The following is an 18,935-nucleotide window of genomic DNA, read 5'->3' on the forward strand; positions in this document are numbered from 1 at the left end:
CAGACATGGAGAAAGAGACAGAAAGACACCTGCAGCCCTGCTTCATCTCTTGTGAAGTTCCCCCACAGAACTTGCTGTCCGAAGGCTTGAACCCAGGTCCTTGTGAGTGGTGCTGTGTGATCTCTACTGGGTGCACCACTTACAACCCATTCTTCTCCTCCTCCATCTGCTCCTCCACCTTCTCCTCCTGCTCCTCTCCTCCTTCTTTTTTGTTTCCCAACACCAGTGTCACTTGAAGGAAATACTGGTTGACACAATCTCAGTCTTCACAAGAAAGCATTTGCATATTTTCGCAAGAAAGGTGTCAGTTGACTTCATGATTTTTTTAGGTTTGTTTCTTCATGGAACTGGGAAGTACACATGCCTATATCAGTCCCAAACTGTGCTTTTAACAGAGAGAGAGAGAGAGAGAGAGAGAACACACAACACTAAAGCCTCCCCTGTTGACACAGCTCCTTACCCATTGCACCAGGGCCTAAATATGCATCCCCTGGGTGTACAGCCCCTTCTTAACCCTGAGAGTTTAGAGTTTCTGAGTCTGTGTGTTAACAGAATACTGTTACCTATGTCAGTCTGGAAAGTAGGTAGTGTGTGTGTGTGTGTGTGTGTGTGTGTGTGTGTGTGTGTGTGTGTGTGTTTTCATGTGAATTTCAATATGGCAAATTGAAACTCTCTCCTGATATCTGGACCTGGGTTGCTGACTGGTGGTTGGTACAGATCAGGGAAAGTCAGTCAGACATGGAACCAAAAGGATGTTCAAGAGCTAAGTCACTAAAATCGTGACAGTGTTTGACATTGGATTAATCAACATACAATAGTTGGGAAAGTCTACCTGAATGTATTAATCCCATGATAAAAACAAAATCCACTGTAAAAAGAATAATGACGATGAGATGAGAGAGAAGAAACAAGTATGAACACAGGGGTGAACCTGGTTGAGTGCACACTGCCCCATGTGGGACCTGGGTTCAAGCCCCGGCTCCCCTCCTGCAGGGGGGAGACTGTAAGAGTCGTTAAGCAGGTCTGCAGGTGTTGTCTCTCTTTCATTCTTCCCTCTCTGTCTCCCTCTCCTCTCTCTCCTTTTTTAGGTCTTTTCCACTCTGGAATTATGCTCTTAGATACGGATGATAGATAGATGACAGGGTACATAGATAAATGAAGTCAGACAGACAGACAGATAGAGACACTGAGAGACACAGAGAATGAACCCACATCACTAAGCCATCCTCCAGTAGTGGGCACAGTCTGGACCTGGCCCTGCTGTAGGTAAAGCAGTGCACATCAAGGGAGACATTGTTCCAGTGCCCATCTTATTTTAGCTTTGCCACCATGAACTAGCCAGGGCCTTCATTCTTAAAAATGTTTTATCTTTAATTTATCTATAAAAAAATATTGACAAGACCATAGGATAAGAGGGATAGAACTCCACACAATTCCCACCACCTGGGTTCCATATCCCACCCCCTCCACTGGAAGCTTTCCTATTCTTTATCCCTCTGGGAGTACGGACCCAGGATCATTATGGGGTGCAGAAGGTGGAGGGTTTTCAGTCAGAGTTCAGGGTGCCAGTATGCCGGGCTAGCTTTGCAGTGAGTGTCAGATGACCAGGGACACATGACTGAGCGGAGAAGCAATATTTCTTTATTCATGAGCAAACAATTCAAAAAACTAATCTAATCTAATCACAACCCAATTCTGTTTTGCCTCTTTCTCCTCAGGCGGAAGGGTCAGGAACCAAGGCAGTATGTAGGATAGGGGGTGGGGAGAAGGAAGAAGCACAAAAAGGCAAGACTCAACCAAAATCTCCTGGAGGCAGGGGGAGTGAGACCAAACCAATGTAACAGAATGACCATGTAAATAGACCACAATGTCAAGCATGTAACAGAAGGGATCCCAGAAGCAGAACTAGAAGCATACCAACTACTAGAAGCACACCAACAACTAGAAGCATACCAACAACTAGAAGCATACCAACAGAGGTTGTAGCTTCTGTAATTGCTCCTCCACTGGGCATGGACATTGGCAGGTCAATCTATACCCCAAAACCTGTTTCTTTCTCTCCCTAGTGGGGCCGGGCTCTAGGGAGGTGATGTCCCAGGACACACTGGTGAAGTCATTTGTCCAAGAAAGTCAGGTTGGTGTCCAGATAGTATCTGAACTTGGTGTCAGAGTCCAGGAGCTGAAGGGTTGACATCACAGGCCTGGCATCTGTGAGCCCAGTCTAAAGTGAAAGATGTCGAGGTGGTACTGGTTGCATTGATCAGGTTTGGGTCAATTGGTATTAGTTGAGAGAAGCCTGTAGGAAAACGAGCCACAACCCAGAGGTTCCAGGACTGGCAGAAATGTGTGTTTTATGTAGAATGGGGAGGGATCCTGCTGTCTTACAGTTGAAGAAGGCTATAGACAGTTATTATGATAACCAAATTATTTAGAAATTTGGTTGACTTTGAAAATTCCATTATTAGGATTTGCTGTATCATACAAGACCTCACCATGATTTATGTCATTTCAAGCTATTGACATAGAGCTGTAGCCAATATAGTGACACAGCCAGTTGCTTCTGGTCTAAGATTATATAGGTGGTTTGATATTTCAAAGAAAAAGTCATTAGAAATGTATTAACAATTTAAGCCCACTGTTCAGAGTCAATCAGGTTATATATGTTAAGCTTTCTATGCTTAGTTTAAAGGAAGATATACTCAGAACTGGGGTCAAAGCATTAACACGTTTGAGACATTTCATCAATTTTCTTCTCTAATATTGATTACACCGTGATTTATAAAAGCATAGGTTACTAGGAGGTTGTAATTTAACTTAGTAAGGGGTTGGTAGTGGGGGCTGCTGTGGCACATAAAAGGATTCACAGCTGGGAGCTGGGAACTGGTTTAAACAATACACGGTTTACTAGGTGAAACAGGTAAAAGGCAAATAAGCACTTATCATCAAAGGTTAAGAGTACACTAGGTCTGTAAATATGAATGTAGTTATCAAAAGTTTAGTCCCATAAGATAAGCAATGATCAGCTCTGGTAAAGGTTGCTCATGGTTGTAGAGGTGCCTAAAAGTTACCGGCTAGCAGAGTCACATGTGTTCAGTTCCCAGTAGAAGTAGCCGTGGTGGAACCTGGCGCACCTCTGCCCCAAGATGTTTCTGACCAGGAGAAGCAGCAACAGCCAAAGAGAGCCAGTTCTGGCTGGCTGTACTTTTCTTTGTACACCAGCACAGCCTGGATCTGCCCACAGTCCCCCCACGTGCCTGCGCAGACCACTGCATACTCTGTCACCAAGGCTGACATCAGCACTGTGTCAGCATTTCCATCCATGGTGGCAGGTTTACTGCGTCACCAGAATAGGAATGTATGTTTTTATTTTGTTTATAAAAAAGGAAACACTGACAAAACCATAGGCTAAGAGGGGTACAACTGCACACAATTCCCACCACCAGGTCTCTGTATCCCATACCCTCCCCTGATAGCTTTCCCATTCTTTAACCTTCTGGGAGCATGGAACCAAGGTCATTGTCAGGTGCAGAAGGTGGAAGTTCTGGCTTCTGTAATTGCTTCCCCACTGAACATGGGTGTTGACAGGTATATCCATACTCCCAGCCTCCCTCCCTCTTTCCCTAGTGGGACTGGTTCTGAGCAATCAGAGCTCCAGGACACATTAGTGGGGTTATCTGTCCAGGGAAAGCTGGTTGACATCATGCTAGCATCTGGTACCTGGTGGCTGAAAAGAGAGTTAACATATGAAGCCAAACTGTTGAATAATCATGAACTTAAAGTTCATGGAATAGTGCAGATGAAGAGTTGGGGGGTCTCTGTTTTGTAGGTAGCTAGTAGGCCTGTTTTTGTGATAGTCCTAAGGGCCTGTGGCTATACAAGTTTTTTTTTCCCCCAGAGCCTGACATCTGATAAGCAGATGGAAGGTCCTGATTCTGTAATTGCTTCCCCGCTGAACATGGACATTGACAGGTATATCCATACTTTGAGCCTGCCTCTCTCTTTCCCAAGTGGAGTGGGGTTCTTGGGAATCAGAGCTCCAGGACACATTGGTGGGGTTTTCTGTCCAGGGAAGTCTTGTGGGTCTATGTGAAATCTTGGTAGAGCTTAGGGGTGCTCTCCCATCCTTGGATGGAGGTCTGGAAAGACACCCCACTTGTTAACCTCTCTCCTTATAGAGATGAGGCAAGAGGGATCTCCTTATTAGTCTCTCAAGATCACAGAAAGCCTACAAGCCTCTCACACTTAGTTCCTCCTGCTAGCAGGCCAAATGGCTGCCTGCTTGAGGGTTCACTCAAAGTTCACTATGTTTATTCAAAGTTCACATCCACTATAAGGTCTTCTTTTGATCATATAGGAGAACACACTCTATCATACACCCTTGCCAGTACCGGGAAGTGAGACCCCATATTCTATTTCCTTGTGCCCTTTGATATCTGTGATTTACATCAAGTTTTGTTTTTCTCCTTCTCTACCTCACCTACTGGTTTAACCCCTATGCTGCTCTCAAATACCTTTAGATAATTAACTTGCCTGAATCAAACTAATTGTCTTGACCTTTATGTATCTCATCATCTTCTCATACCAACACATCCACCATGGGGGCATGCCGACCTTTAAGAAACCTGTAATTTCTGACATGTATGAAAAATATTCTTTGTTTAACTCACATAAAATCCTGTACCCATCTCCAAATAAACAGATGTTAATACCAGAATATCACCTGATGCCTTTTTCTAATTCACGCAGTCACTAGAGCTGGTGAGGGAGGGTCGAGGCTTACCTCCCAGTTGGAGCCATTCCACATGAGCACCAGCGAAGTCTGGTTGGCATCATGCTAGCATTTGGAACATGGTGGTTGAAAAGGGAGTTTACATACAAAGCTAAACAAATTGTTGACTAATCATGAACATGGAATAGTGCAGATGAAGAGTGGGGGGGGGGAGATCACTTTGTAGGTAGCTAGTAGGCCTATTTTAGTTATATTCCAAAGGGTCTGTGGCTATAGTACTTTTTTCCCCCCTTGGAGCCTGACATCTGATGTGCAGGTGGATCCAAGTTATTGTCTGGGAAGATGATGTCATGGCTGGAAAAAGGACCAGAAAGCTGGATCAGGGAAGAGAGTAGCTCCCAAATATGTTAACACCATTCCCACCATCTAAAGTCTGTGTCTGTGTCCCTACTGCTGCCTCCCAAGGCCTTCATTTTAGACCTTCCTCCTCCCTGTGCTTTGCCATAACCACCCTCTGCTGGACCCTCATGTTGATGTTTTCCCTTAACTTTAGCTGCCAGGACAGAGGCAGAATACGTCACATGGCAAGTCTCCTGTCACCTGAGTCCCACAATGGCCTTGGGTCCATTCCACCTCTCCCTGCTACGAGCTCGCTTTCCACACGCCAGCTGAACCCTGCCCGCTGAGCTCCACCCCACATGCCCTTGCTCTTGGCGAGGTCCCAAAGAAATATCTCGACATCGCCCACTGCACACATCATCCCTTTGAGGGGTGTGAGGCTGGTTGGAGAAAAGGGCCAGGAGGTGCCAGTGACCCTCAGCCTGTGGTCTGCAGACACTGGGCTCCCCCCATGAGGGAGGGATCCTGACAGCAAGCATGTGGATGTGCAGGGACCATGTGAGAATCTGCGTGTGACTGTGTGTGTCCGAGTGTGAGGACGTGAGCGGAGGCTGTGGGAGGGTTGGGTGTGGTGCTTTGACGGAGTCTGGGGGTGAGGGTGTGTGGGGAGAGAGTGAGCCTGCTATAGCCTGCGCCCCAGGGTCTGCTTCAGCCTGTGGCCTGTGTGAGGGAGGACATGTCAGGGAAAAGTTACCACCCAGGATAGTGGTGGTGACTGTGTGGCTTGGAAAGGTGGAGGCAGGGCTTCGATTTTCAACCCTAGAATCAATGAGAGCAGATTTCATGTGAATATAAACTCTGTTTTTCTCTCTCTTTCTCTACCACTCCTCCCTCTCACCCTCTCCTACTTGAACATGTCATTGTTCTCAATGTAACCAAACAAAAGTTTAAAGTACCGGAAATCATGCGCTCTCCTCCATTCTTTGTTGAGATAACGCATGAAGGACCTTTTAATACTGGGGCAAGGCCAGCCACTCCGGCTTCCCCTTGACCCCCTTTAAACAGTCTGTCCCCACTGAGACTCAAAATCCTGACCTGGGACCCCAGGGTAGTGGGCAAACTGCTCAATTGATGGAATTCCTAGTAGGAAACTTGGAAAATTACACTGTGTACAAATTCTGGTCACTTTCTCCATCACAAAGTATATTGTTGAATTTCAGCTGTCACCACCACCAAGTGCAAAGAACTGCTGTGAATTCCCGGGGTCTTGACTGAGGAGAAACATTTAAAATTTGTTTTCAGGGTTGGGCAGTAGCCCAGTGAGTTAAGCACAGGTGGCGCAAAGCGCAAGGACCGACATAAGGATCCCGGATCCAGCCCCCGGCTCCCCAACTGCAGGGGAGTCGCTTCACAGGTGGTGAAGCAGGTCTGCAGGTGTCTGTATTCATTTCCTCCTCTCTGTCTCCCCTCCTCTTTCCATTTCTCTCTGTCTTATCCAGCACCAATAACAATGACAATGATAACCACAGCAGGATAAAGCAATAGAAAAGGGAAGCCTCCAGGAGCTGTGGCTTCATGGTGCAGGCACTGAGCCCCAGCAATAACCCTGGAGGCAAAAAAACAAACAAACAAACAAAGAAACCTGTTCTCATTACCAGGGATTCACAGTGTGAATCAGATCCATGGAGAGTCTGAGACACATAGAGAGAGCAAGACCACACAGCAGATCTGCCCCCAGTGTGCGGGGCCAGACTCAAACCTGCGTGTGGGTGCCACCAAGCAGACACCTTCCCAGGTGAGCTGTCTTGCTTGGCTGATTTGATCGAATTAATCAAAGAGGAGAAAAGGCCAGGGATGCCACCTAATGAGGCTGCTTGTCTGTTTATACTGCTCTCACTTCTAAAGAGGGTAGATAGCATAATGGTTTTGCAAAGAGAATCTCATGCCTGAGGTTCTAAAGTACAGGTTCAATCCCCCACACCACCAAATGCCAGATCTGAACAGTGCTCTGGTAAATATAAATAAAATACAATATACAAAAATTAATTAACTAATAAAGTTAATAACTATTAATTAATTAATTAAGCTCTCTCTCCTCAGGCCCTGTTTGTCCCGGCTTCCTGTCCTCACAGGGTCAGTCCTGCTCTGTCACGTGTTCCTGTAGACTCCACTGTCACCCCTGGAGGCTCATGGGCTCTGAGCTGTGCAAAGGCCCAAAAATCTCTAAAGACCTTCTGTGATGACTGTTCACCCCTGTTACCTGTATCCCAGTGAGCGACCTTATGGGAGTCATTCTCAGACTCCAAATCTCAGCTCATAACAAGAGACTTCATTATTACAATGCACAAGGATCCGGGTTCGAGTCCCTGGTCTCCACCTGCAGGGGGAAGCTTCGTGAGTGGTGAAGCAGTGCTGCAGGTGTCTGTCTTTCTCCCTCTCTATCATATGCTTTCCTCTTGATTTCTGGCAGTCTCTATCCAATAAATAAAAGATAATAAAATAAATTTTCAAAAAATCTTTAAAAAAAGAGACTTCACACAATTCAAAGTTCTATAAATTACCAAAGTTTCCAACTGAAAAACAAGCAGAGAAGCCAGGAGCCCAGGAGCCATCAGCTCCTGTCAGAGCCCAGCCCTTTCTGCTCCTCTGAGGAGCCCCTGCTGCTCTAGGGACCCTGGGAGGACAGAGCCCCTCTCCCCTGGGCAGTGGTCTCTGTGGGGGTCATTGTGCAAAGTGTGTCACTGTCCTCACAGCCAGCACCTGTGCTCTTTGCATCAGTGTCCCCAGTCCCCAAGGCTGCCCTGTCACTTTCACTTCTGGTGACATGCTCACTGGGGCTCAGCAGGGAGGTGAGGTCACTGGTCACAAGGCCATATCTCAGGGTCTGGCTGCATCTGCTCACACAGGGAGAGGCCGTGGCCCCTTCCCACCGAGTCCCCCCTCATTGCAGGGCAGAGCCAGGACCTCCTGTTCCAGCTCAGGGCAGAGTGTGTAAGGAAGGAGGTGCAGCAGGAGTCTGGTGAGTGACTGTCAGCTAAGAGGTTCTGTGGGTTCAGGGCTCCAGTTCCAGAGAAGCAGGGTGGGAGGTTTCTGAGACCAGAGATGGGCTGGGAGGATACACGGGCTGGTAGATGAATCCCCACCTCTGAGTCCACTGCCGAGTCCTGCTGCAGGGTTGGCTTCTGCTTGATTCAAATCCAGATGACACTTCAGCGCCTGCTGAATCTCACAGGAGAGAAAAGTTGGAATCTGAAGGGTGAGGCCTCAAGCTGGCATCACACAGCCAGAGTGATGCTATGGCCCTTCCTCTCCACAATTCTCTACTAATTACAGGTGTCTGAAAAATAGTTAATGGCATTTGATTTGACCTAGTTTAATGTGTGTGGTTTGAAGATCTAACTTCAGTAATTCTTACAGGAACCCAAAGTCCATTTTCAGCATGGAGGAGGGGTGTCTTACAGTTGTGCCTATTTGTTAGAAAGAGCAGGAAGGGGAGCCACCGGGTAGTGGCACACCTGGTTGAGCGCACATGTTACAATGCACAAGGACCCAGGTTCGAGCCCCCATTCCCCACCTGCAGGGGGAAAGCTTCACAAGTGGTGAAGCAGTGATGCAGGTGTCTTTCTGTCTGTCACCCTCTCCAGCTCTCCTTTCCCTCTCGATTTCTGACTGTCTCTATCCTATAAATAAATAAAGATAATAATAATAATAATAAAGAGTGAGCAGGAAGATCTGCGGGTGTCCTGTCTCCTGTGCAAACAGTGTGGCTGAAGGAGTCTGCAGAGTCAGTGGCTTCTCTCAACTCTGTGCAAACCCCTCAGCGCAGATGCTGACTCAGCCGGGAAGGAAACCGTCACCGGTGACTAATACAAGGCCAGGTTTCTCCCTAAACTGAAAGTGCTATGTGATGTCAGACAGCATGTGTGTGTGTGTCTAAGAGAACAAAGCCCTGTTTAAAGGGATGTCTGGTATTCATTTTCTTTTTCTGTTTTCAACACAGTTTCCTTTGCAGCTCAAGTTCAAGCATGCGTTCTCTGAGTTTTCCTTTGAATGTGCACAGCTTCTCTAGTTTAATACAGCCCTGCTGCTTCACTCAGCTCAGGGATGAATCAAAACGCAATTGAAACTGTGATCATTTCAGATCTGCACAGTCTTAACTTACCAGACAGTCCTGTTTCATGTCTGGTTTCCAGTGTGTCTCCTAGATCATGCCAGGGCTCAGCATGACTTTGCTCCTGTGTGCCATGATGTTGTCATTGTGATTCTGGTCATTTCTGACATGCAGTCAGGCATGTGGGCATGATGTGCTCTGTGGTGGGGGCAGCTTCCTCTAGGGCTACTCACAGTAGGTCTCTGTAGATTCCAGGGAATCTAGCCGCATGTCCGAGGTGACTGGTGCATAGGGTGAAATGGTATGTGGAGATACTCTGGGGCCATTCCCAATGAAGAGAAAATAGCATCAAGTTTAGTAACAGATATAAGAGACAGTAGGAAAAAACAGATTGGAACCCCCTGGATTCAGCTATCCTGAGAGATGGGTGTGGATAGGGGGAGAGGACACTGGCTTTACACACACACACACACACACACACACACACACATACATGCACACACATACACAACCTACTCTGTTCCTGAGCTGTGTGTGTGTTCTGACAGGGGCCTCCTCATCTGTGACTAACCTGTTTTTCTCTGCACGGTCCTCAGACAGTACTGCAAACATCTTGCTCATGACTCTTTGCCCAGCACCAGATGCCCAGAGCTGACTGCATGTGAACTGTCACTGAGAGAACGGCCAGCCGCCCATGAACTCTGTCACCAGATGAAGCACCTGCTTTTCTCTGTGCTCCAGGTTTGAACCGGGTCCCCTATTCACTGCTGGGAGCTTCAGTGCTTTGGTGTTTTCTCTCTCTACCCCCATCTCTCTGTCTCTGTCTCTCTCACTCCATATGAGAAAGCCCGCAGCAGTCAAGGCCCAGTAACAACAAGAGCAGCAACACAAATGAAAATGACTGGATCAAAAGAGACAACACTTTGTGACAGGATGTCGCAGGAAGAGGAAATAATCAGCTTTTGGCTCACGTGATGCCAGTACCCCCGGTCCCCTGTCTCCTGTCCCACTGGTGGTCTCTCTGACAGGAAGACAGACAGCTGTCACCTGAAAGCCAACAGAATGGACTCTCAGCTTGTGGCACTGGGACTAGTCTTTGCTTTGCAGACCTCAGTTGGGACCCTGGGGAATTACTTTGTGCTTTTCCACTATGTCTCCCTGTCCCTCACAGGACACAGGGTGAGACCCACAGATGTGATTCTCAGACACCTGACCATCGCCAACTCCATGGTCATTCTCTCTAAAGGAGTCACACAGACCATGGCAGCTTTGGGGGTGACAGACTTCCTCAGTGATTTGGGCTGCAAACTTGTCTTCTACCTTCACAGGGTGGGCAGGGCGGTTTCCATAGGCACCACCTGCCTCCTAAGTGTGTGTCAGATGGTCACCATCAGCCCCTGTACCTCCAGGTGGGCCCAGCACAAAGACAGGGCTGCCAGGAACATTGAGTGTTACACAGTCCTGATCTGGATGCTCAGCTTGTCCCTTAATTTTGTGATTGTTCAGAGATTCAGCAGGAGTTCAAACAATGAAAATATCACAAATAGAAAATTTCTTGATTCTTGCTCTGCTACATTTCATGGTGGATTGTCAACCCCATTCATTGCAGCACTGCTCTCAGTCCCTGATGCGCTGTCTCTGGGCCTCATGACCTGGGCCAGTGGCTCCATGGTCTCCATGCTCCACAGGCACAAGCAGCAGGTCCAGCACCTTCACAGAGCTCGTGTCACCCCCAGAGCTGCCCCTGAGACCAGGGCCACCCAGAGCATCCTGGTGCTGGTCAGCACCTTTGTCACCTGCTATGCCCTCTCCACCACCTGTCACCTCTGCATTGCTCTGTCAAAGCATCCCAGCTGGCTGTTGCTGAACTTCTCTGCTCTACTGGCTGCATCTTTCCCCACTGTCAGCCCCTTACTCCTCATGAGCTGGCGCTCCAGGCTGTTTGGGCCCTGCTGTGTCTGTGTGAAGAACACTAACCCCCCAGTATAATCAGGAAAGCATCACTGATGTGCTTTGGTGCAACAATGCTTCTTCCTCCTCTTCCTCAGAACCCTCAAGATGAGCACTGATCACGAGTCGAGCAGTGAAGAAGCAGCTTTACTCCCATTAGAAAGCATTCAAGAGTAAAAGCAACAGGAAGGGAGGGACAGTTCATTCTTGTGTCATCACATCAATGAATTTTAACAAGCTCGACAGTGGAAAGGGACTGGTTTAATAACACAGGTCGTCATAAAATATTCTGGGCATGATATTCTGTGTACCTGCAATGTAACAAACTGCATCTCTGGCATGTCCTCTCTCATGGACACTGTGGAACGGAGGGGTGCCTGTGAGATGGTCACCCACGGCGCTGAAGAGAGACTGAGCCCTCAGAGCAAGGAGGTGTCCTGGGGCAGGTAGAGGGCAGCCTCACTGCGGGGCAGCAGAGATGCTGTGGACAAAATGCAGAATGTGTGCAGCTAAGTGTGCAGTGTGGAGGGACTAGAGTGTTATCTGACAGTCATGTGGAGATGACCACAGAAGTTAGACCCGAGGGAGTCAGGTTGTAGCACAGCGGGTTAAGTGCACATTAAGGACACAAAGCGCAAGGACCAGCAAAAGGATCCCTGTTCGAGCCCCTGGTTCCCCTCCTGCAGGGGAGTTGCCTCACAGGTGGTGAAGCAGGTCTGCCAGTGTCTGTCTTTCTCTCCCCCTCTCTTTTCTACTCCTCTCTCCATTTCTGTCTGTCCTATCCGACAATAATAACTACAACAATTAAAAAAACAAGAGCAACAAAAGAGAATACATAAATACATATTTTAAAAAAAGAAGTTTTAGCCACACTACAGCGGAAATAGCAAGGCAGGCTTTCTGATTAAATGGATCAGGTTCACAGTGAAAACGAACAGGTGCTTGGCTCAAATGAGCTGTGTTTTCAGGGATGTAGACAATTTTTTTTATTATTTTTATTTATAAAAAGGCAGCTTTGACAAAACCATGGCATAAGAGTGGTACAACTCTACACAATTCCCAACACCACCTCTCTGTATCCCATTCTCTCCCCTGATAGCTTTCCTACTCAAAAAAGAGTATTTATTTTATTTGATTTGACTTGATTTTTTTCCTCCAGGGTTATTGCTGGGCTCGATGCCTGCACCATGAATGCACCTCTCCTGGAGGCCATTTTCCCCCCTTTTTGTTGCCATTGTTGTTGTAGCCTCGTTGTGGTTATTATTATTGCCATTGTTGATGTTGTTCGTTGTTGGATAGGACAGAGAGAAATGGATAGAGGAGGGGAAGACAGAGAGGGTGAGAGAAAGATAAGATACCTGCAGACCTGCTTCACCGCCTGTGAAGCGACTCCCCTGCAGGTGGGGAGCCAGGGGCTCAAACTGGGATCCTTACGCCGGTCCCTGCGCTTTGGGCCACATGCACTTAACCCACTGCACCACTGCCCAACTCCCTATTTTATTTTATTATTTTATTTTTTTACCAGAGCACTGTTCAGCTCTGGCTTATGGTGGTGCGGGGGATTGAACCGGGGACTTTGGAGCCTCACGCATGAGAGTCTCTTTACATAATCACTATGCTATCTACCCTCCGCATAGCTTTCGTATTCTTTAACTCTCTGGGAGTATGAACCTAAGGTCATTGTGGGATGCAGAAGTGGAAGGTCTGGCTTCTGTAATTGCTTCCCCACTGAACATGGTTGTTGACAGGTCCATCCATACTCCCAGCCTGCCTCTGTCTTTTCGAGTAGGGCAGGGCTGTGAGGAAGCGGAGCTCCAGGACACATTGGTGGCGTTGTCTGTCCAGGTCGGCATTTTCATTCACTCCTTTTGGGATTGACCCTTAGCCATGTCAGTAAACTGAGTGTCTGGGGGACATTCTTGATCTTCAGCATGAGGGAGCTTTGATGAAGTGCATTCCTATAGGGAAACTGTGAGGATGTGGTTGAGTGTGGTGCCTGAGCAACGCGGTCTTCCTGTCAGCCTCTCTCTACCAGAGACTGAGCATGGGCGAGATCGGCCTTCAGGTTCAGCTTCACCTGTCAGACTCTCTGCCTCACAGGGACTCTGCACTCCCAATACAGGAGCTTACTTCCTTGTCTTAAACCAAATGGTCTGCTTATTCAAAAGCTACCAGAACTTATCATACCTGACCCATCTTCTCTCCTCCCTCAGGACACCTCTCTGTCTGCTAGCCATTGATAACCCTCCTTCCATATTCCCAAAACAGCTCTCCTGCTCACACAGATGCTATCAGAGGCCCCTTTTCTCAATTCTTTCTTCTTGCCCTTCTGAAAAGGACTATAACAGAACCTAACCCTCCTGACACACAAAGACCCCTACACGAATGCACATCAAAGCCTAGTTTCCTCATTCCTTAGATCACTCACCTGATAGTTTTCCCAACCCCTTACCTCTCTCTGTCCCTTTTCTGCTTTAACCATATATGGTATAACAAGCTACCACTCTCTGCAACCCCTTAAAAGCCTTGCTCTCTGATCAATAAGTGGATCATTGCTACCATCTTGGTCTCCGGGTCATCTCTTGTCGCGTCACTAGCAACGGACACAGAGTGAGTCCCGTAAGACTCAGCCCCTGCTACCGCGGGTGACATTCTTCTTGACCCCCACATCTGGTGTGCAACAGGGTGGGCATGCCAGGAGTCTGCGCCTGAGAAAAGATCTCCTCACAAGAAAAAAGACACATTCCCTCACACTGAGGACATACTAGTTGTAGCTCCGTCTCAAGCAACGTTACCTGATTTGCAATACTGAGACCTCAGAATAGAGAAACACTTAGTTCTCCTAATTGCATGTGATGTTTGTTACCGCAAACATGTGATGTTTGTGATGTTTGTAAGGATGCAAATAAAAGAGACACATCTTCAGAAAGATCTCCTGTGAAATAGGACCACTGTTATGGGACAGCAAGTTCCCAAAATTGGGAAGGGATCTAGTGTGTTCTGTTCCCTATTTTTAAATTTTCCCCCTTTAGTGGAGGATTAATGTTTTATATTTGACAGTAAATACAGTAGTTTGTACATGCATAATATTTCTCAGTTTTCCACATAAAACTACAACCCAAAGGGGGTCGGACGATAACTCAGCAGGTTAAGCACACATGGCGCTAAGCCCAAGGACAGGCTTAAGTATCCTGGTTCAAGCCCCCGGCTCCCCACCTGCAGGGGGTCACTTTGAAGGTGGTGAAGCAGGTCTGCAGGTGTCTGTCTTTCTCTCCCCCTCTCTGTCTTCCCCTCCTCTCTTCATTACTCTCTTTCCTGTCTGGCAATGATGATGACATCATCAACAACAATAATAATAACCACATATAATAATATAACCACATATAATAATAATAAAAACAATAATAATGATAACCACAACAATGGTTACTAACCACAACAATGGTTACTGGGTGGGGAAGATAGCAAAAGGGTTATGCAAACAATGTACAAGGACCCAGGTTCGAACCCCTAAACCCTACCTGCAGGCAGGAATCTTCATGAGTGGTGAGCAGGTCTACAGGTGTCTATCCTTCTCTCTTCCCTCTGGATTTTCTCTTTGCCTCCCAATTTCTCTATCCTATTAAGATAGACAGTCTTTTTGTAATGGGAATGGTGTTTATGTACACTCCTATTAAAGTGTAGTCATATAAACCACTATTCAATTAATATGAGAGGGGAGAAGTTGATCATATGTCTAGAACTTTTTAAAACACATACTGAGTCTTTTTAATACATAGGCTGATTCTATGAATTGTTGACTCTCTAAAAAGCCTAGACCATATCAAATACACAGCCTATATATTAAAAAGACTCAGTCTGTGTTTTAAAAACTTCGAGACATACAATTAATTTGCCCCCTCATATTAATTAACTAGTGATTTATATGACTACACTTTACTAGGAGTGTACATAAACACCATTCCCACCACCAAAAGACTGTGTCCCATCCCACCCACCCACCCCCAACCCCCACCGGCCAAGGAAGCTGCATGTCTACCCCTCACCACAGGGTTTTACTTTGGTTCCCTACTCCATATTTAGTCAAATTCTGCTTTTAGTTTCCCTTTCAGATCTTCTTTCTCAATTTCTGTTTTTGAGTGGGATCATCCCATACTCTTCTTTATCTATATGACTTAGCTCACTTATCATAATTCCTTCTAGCTCTGTCCAAGATGGGTCAGAGAAGGTGGGTTCATTGTCCTTGATAGCTGCATAGTATTCCATTGTGTGTATAGACCACAGCTTTCTCAGCCACTCATCTGTTGTTGGGCACCTGGGTTGCTTCCAGGTTTTAGCTATTATGAATTGTGCTGCTATGAACATAGGAGTACACACCTCTTTTTGGTTGGGTGTTATGGAGTCCTTGGGGTATAACCCCAGGAGAGGGGTTGCACCTTCTGCAACCCTCAATGACCCTGGGTCCATGGTCCCAGATATATAGAGAATGAGAAAGCTATCAGGGGAGGGGGTGGGTTATGGAGATTGGGTGGTGGGAATTGTGTGGAGTTGTACCCCTCCTACCCTATGGTTTTGTTAACTAATCCTTTCTTAAATAAAATAAAAAAGAAAAAAGAAAGAAATGAAAAGAGAGGGGGAAAAGGAAGAAGTAATAGTAATCTAAAGGGGGGAAAGATGACAGACAAAGTCATGAAGGCATGGGAGTTAGCATAATAGTTTTGCATAGACTCTCCTGTCTGAGAGTCCAGCTTCAAAGTACTAGATGGAAAAAACAACACCGCCAGAAGCCAGATATTTCCCCTACTCTGTAAAATGAAATGCAATAAGTATTTAAATGAAAAAAAATCTTAGTCAGCAGAGACTGTGTGTTGGACTCTTAAGCACTGAGGCCCTGAGGTTGAACCACAGTGCCATAAGTTCTAGATCATGTTCTGGTCCTTTTCTCCCTCTTCCTCATAATATCTACATAAATACATGTATTTTCCATGTCAACATGGGTGAAATAGCCAAGTGATGTAAGTGAAAGTTTGCTTGATCCTTCGCCCCTGGGGAAGCTTGACTTCTGTGGCCTTGATCCCTCAACTGTCTCTCCCCTGAATCCTGACACACAGTAGTGCATTCCATTATGAAAATGAAGTAATCTTGGGTGGGGTAGATTGTATAATTGTTATACAAAGATGCCTGAGGCTCCAAAGTCTCAGGTTCAATCCTCCACTTCACAATAATAACTACAACAATAGCAATGGTACACCTGGTTAAGTACACACAGTTAACATGGTAAGGACCTGGGTTCAAACCCATGGTCCCCAGCTGCTGGGCTGTAGCTGGGCTGCAGGTATCTCTCTGTCTTATTTTTTAAATATTTTTATGTATTTAATATTGGGCAGGAACAGAGATAAATTGATAGGGGAAGGAAAAAGTGAGGGAGAGACACACCTGCAATCTTGTTTCAACTCTCTCTCTCTCTCTCCTTTCCCACCCACCTTTTGTTGTTGTTGTTGTTACAAGGGTTGTTGTTGCAGCTCTGTGCCTATAGGGCTCCACCATCACTGGCAGTTATTTTCCCTTCTTCTTCCTGTGTGACAGGGTGTGAGACACAAAGAGAGGAGGAGGGGGTCTGGGTGGTGGCGCACTTGGTCAAGCAAACTTGTTACAATACACACGGACCCGGGTTCAAGCCTCCAGTCCCCACATGCAGGGGACAGTCTGCACAAGTGTTGAGGCAGGGCTGCAGGTGACTCTCTTTCTCTCTTCCTCTCTATCTATTCCTTCCTTCTTGATTTCTCTGTTTCTAGCCAACAAACAAATACATAAATAAAATGTTAAAGAAAGAGAGTGTGAGATCAGTGGTCACTTCCGTCAGGAAGTTCATCATAAGCCCTCTTTCGGTCACTTGCCCTCACCATAAAGCAGCAATAGGGGCACTGCCCTAGTCTCTGAAGGGAGGCTGGGTATCCTGCCCTGCCACTCGAGGAAACTGGTCCTGAAATGCGTGCAGCCTGCAATGTTCCCAGGGTGCTCATGAACTGTAGCTCAGACCGACAGGGGCTCAGAGGTCACACAGGCCCTTGTGATTATATATATCATGGGTCAAGTAGATGGGGTAAACAGTTAATTTTATTCAGAGGCTGTGGTTGTTTAGCTGTGGCTTAGGATAGTGTGGGTTGGAGCCCCCAGCTTCCCACAAGCAGGGGAGTCATTTCACAGGCCATGAAGCAGGTCTGCAGGTGTCTGTCTTTCTCTCCCCCTTTCTGTCTTCACCTCCTCTCTCCATTTCTCTCTGTCCTATCTAACAATGATGACAGACAACAAAATAAGTACAATTAAAAAAATCAGGTGTCCAGAAGGTGGCACAGTGTATAAATCACTGGACTCTCAAGCATGAGGTCCAGAGTTCGATCCACAACAGCACATGTACCAGAGTGATGTCTGGTTCATTCTCTCTCTCCTCCTATCTTTCTCATTAATAAATAAAATCCTTCACATCAACATAAACCATAGGTAACCAGTGCTCTGAAAAAAATAATTTCTCATCTCTCATTAATTTCTTATTTCTCTGATGGTCCTCTCATTGAAAAAAAAATACATATGCACTCTTGTCAAGCCCCAGGCCTCTACCTGGAAAGTTTCAAGGAATCTTGTCTGAGCGCAAAATAGGTGACCTGACGGAGGTCTAATGCAACAATCTAATCAAGAAATGTGGGTATAGGGTCCTGAGTCCTGTGTTCAGCCCTGGCCCAGGCTCAGCAAAGAGGGCTGCTTCGGTCACATGCAGTGGGTCACAGCTCTAGGTGACTTGCTAGGTTTCCAGGTGACAGGCCAGCAAGGTGCTGGGCCTCAGTCCATGTCCTCTCTGTGGCTCTGACTATCCCCATGGGCTGGGCCTTCACCTGAGAAAAAGAGCAGTCCTGAGCTGGAAGGCTCCTGTCCCCACCAGCCCAGCCTGGGGGAGAATTGAGAAAATGTAGCCCCTCAACAAAGCCACCACTGTGTTGGATAGTATGCCAGCTCCCCCTGGCTTCTACTTAACCATATGCCTATATAGGGATAGATTTAATCCCATTCAAAGCTTTGGTCTATTTACAGAAATCACTTTTACATTTACATAAAGCACTCCAGGGCATTGGTGGTTCAGTGATAGGATTCTCGCCTGTTCTGCCCCCTCCTTGTCACACTCTGATTTTCACCAATCACTTTTTTCTCCACCCTCTGTATGTCACATCCTGTTTCCACCCTAGTTGGCAAGTATATATAAAGATAGCATTGTGAGTTTTAGAGTACCTGAGTTTAGCTTAGCTCGTCTTAGATTGTGCTGTGTCCTGCATGAATAAAGAGATACTGCCTACAGCTCAACCATGAGTCCCTGGTCATCTGTTACCCACCCGTGAAGCCAGCCCGGCGAAAACAACTTAGCCTGGCGAACACAACATCACTGGAACTTGCTGACATTTAATCACACTTTCCCACTCAGAGACAGGCACCTGGGAGGCTGGAGAGCTGTCCTGCGTGTGTGGGGCAGGCTGGACAGATGTCCTGAGAGCAGGGGTGCAGAGTATCTGTGCCTCCAAACCAGGTAGCTCAAGAGCCTGCACAGAACAAAGAGATAGGTAAGAAGTGCTGGTGGTGGGAATTGTGTGAAGCAGTACCCCTCTTAGCCTATGATTTAGTGAGTGTTTCCTTTTCATAAATAAAAAATTAAATTAAAAAGTCACTTTGTCTGCATTCTTAGGAAACAATCCACCTGGCCTCTCTCCCCTTGTAACTGAAATGTAGCCATGCCTTGAACTCTGTTGAAGCCTGTGCTGT

The 18,935-nt window shown here is 46.7% G+C and overlaps 1 protein-coding gene across 1 annotated transcript; it reads left to right on the top strand.

Annotated features, from left to right (window-relative positions):
* Window positions 1-7,892: 7,892 nt before the first annotated feature.
* Window positions 7,893-11,168, top strand: LOC107523671 (vomeronasal type-1 receptor 4-like). The gene is made up of 3 exons (XM_016195217.2): window positions 7,893-7,917; window positions 8,019-8,087; window positions 10,351-11,168. The coding sequence occupies exons 1-3, from the start codon at window positions 7,893-7,895 to the stop codon at window positions 11,166-11,168; spliced, it is 912 nt and encodes a 303-aa protein (XP_016050703.2).
* Window positions 11,169-18,935: the final 7,767 nt, after the last annotated feature.

This window comes from Erinaceus europaeus, chromosome 2 (genome assembly GCF_950295315.1).
Source record: "Erinaceus europaeus chromosome 2, mEriEur2.1, whole genome shotgun sequence".
Lineage (NCBI taxonomy): Eukaryota > Metazoa > Chordata > Mammalia > Eulipotyphla > Erinaceidae > Erinaceus > Erinaceus europaeus.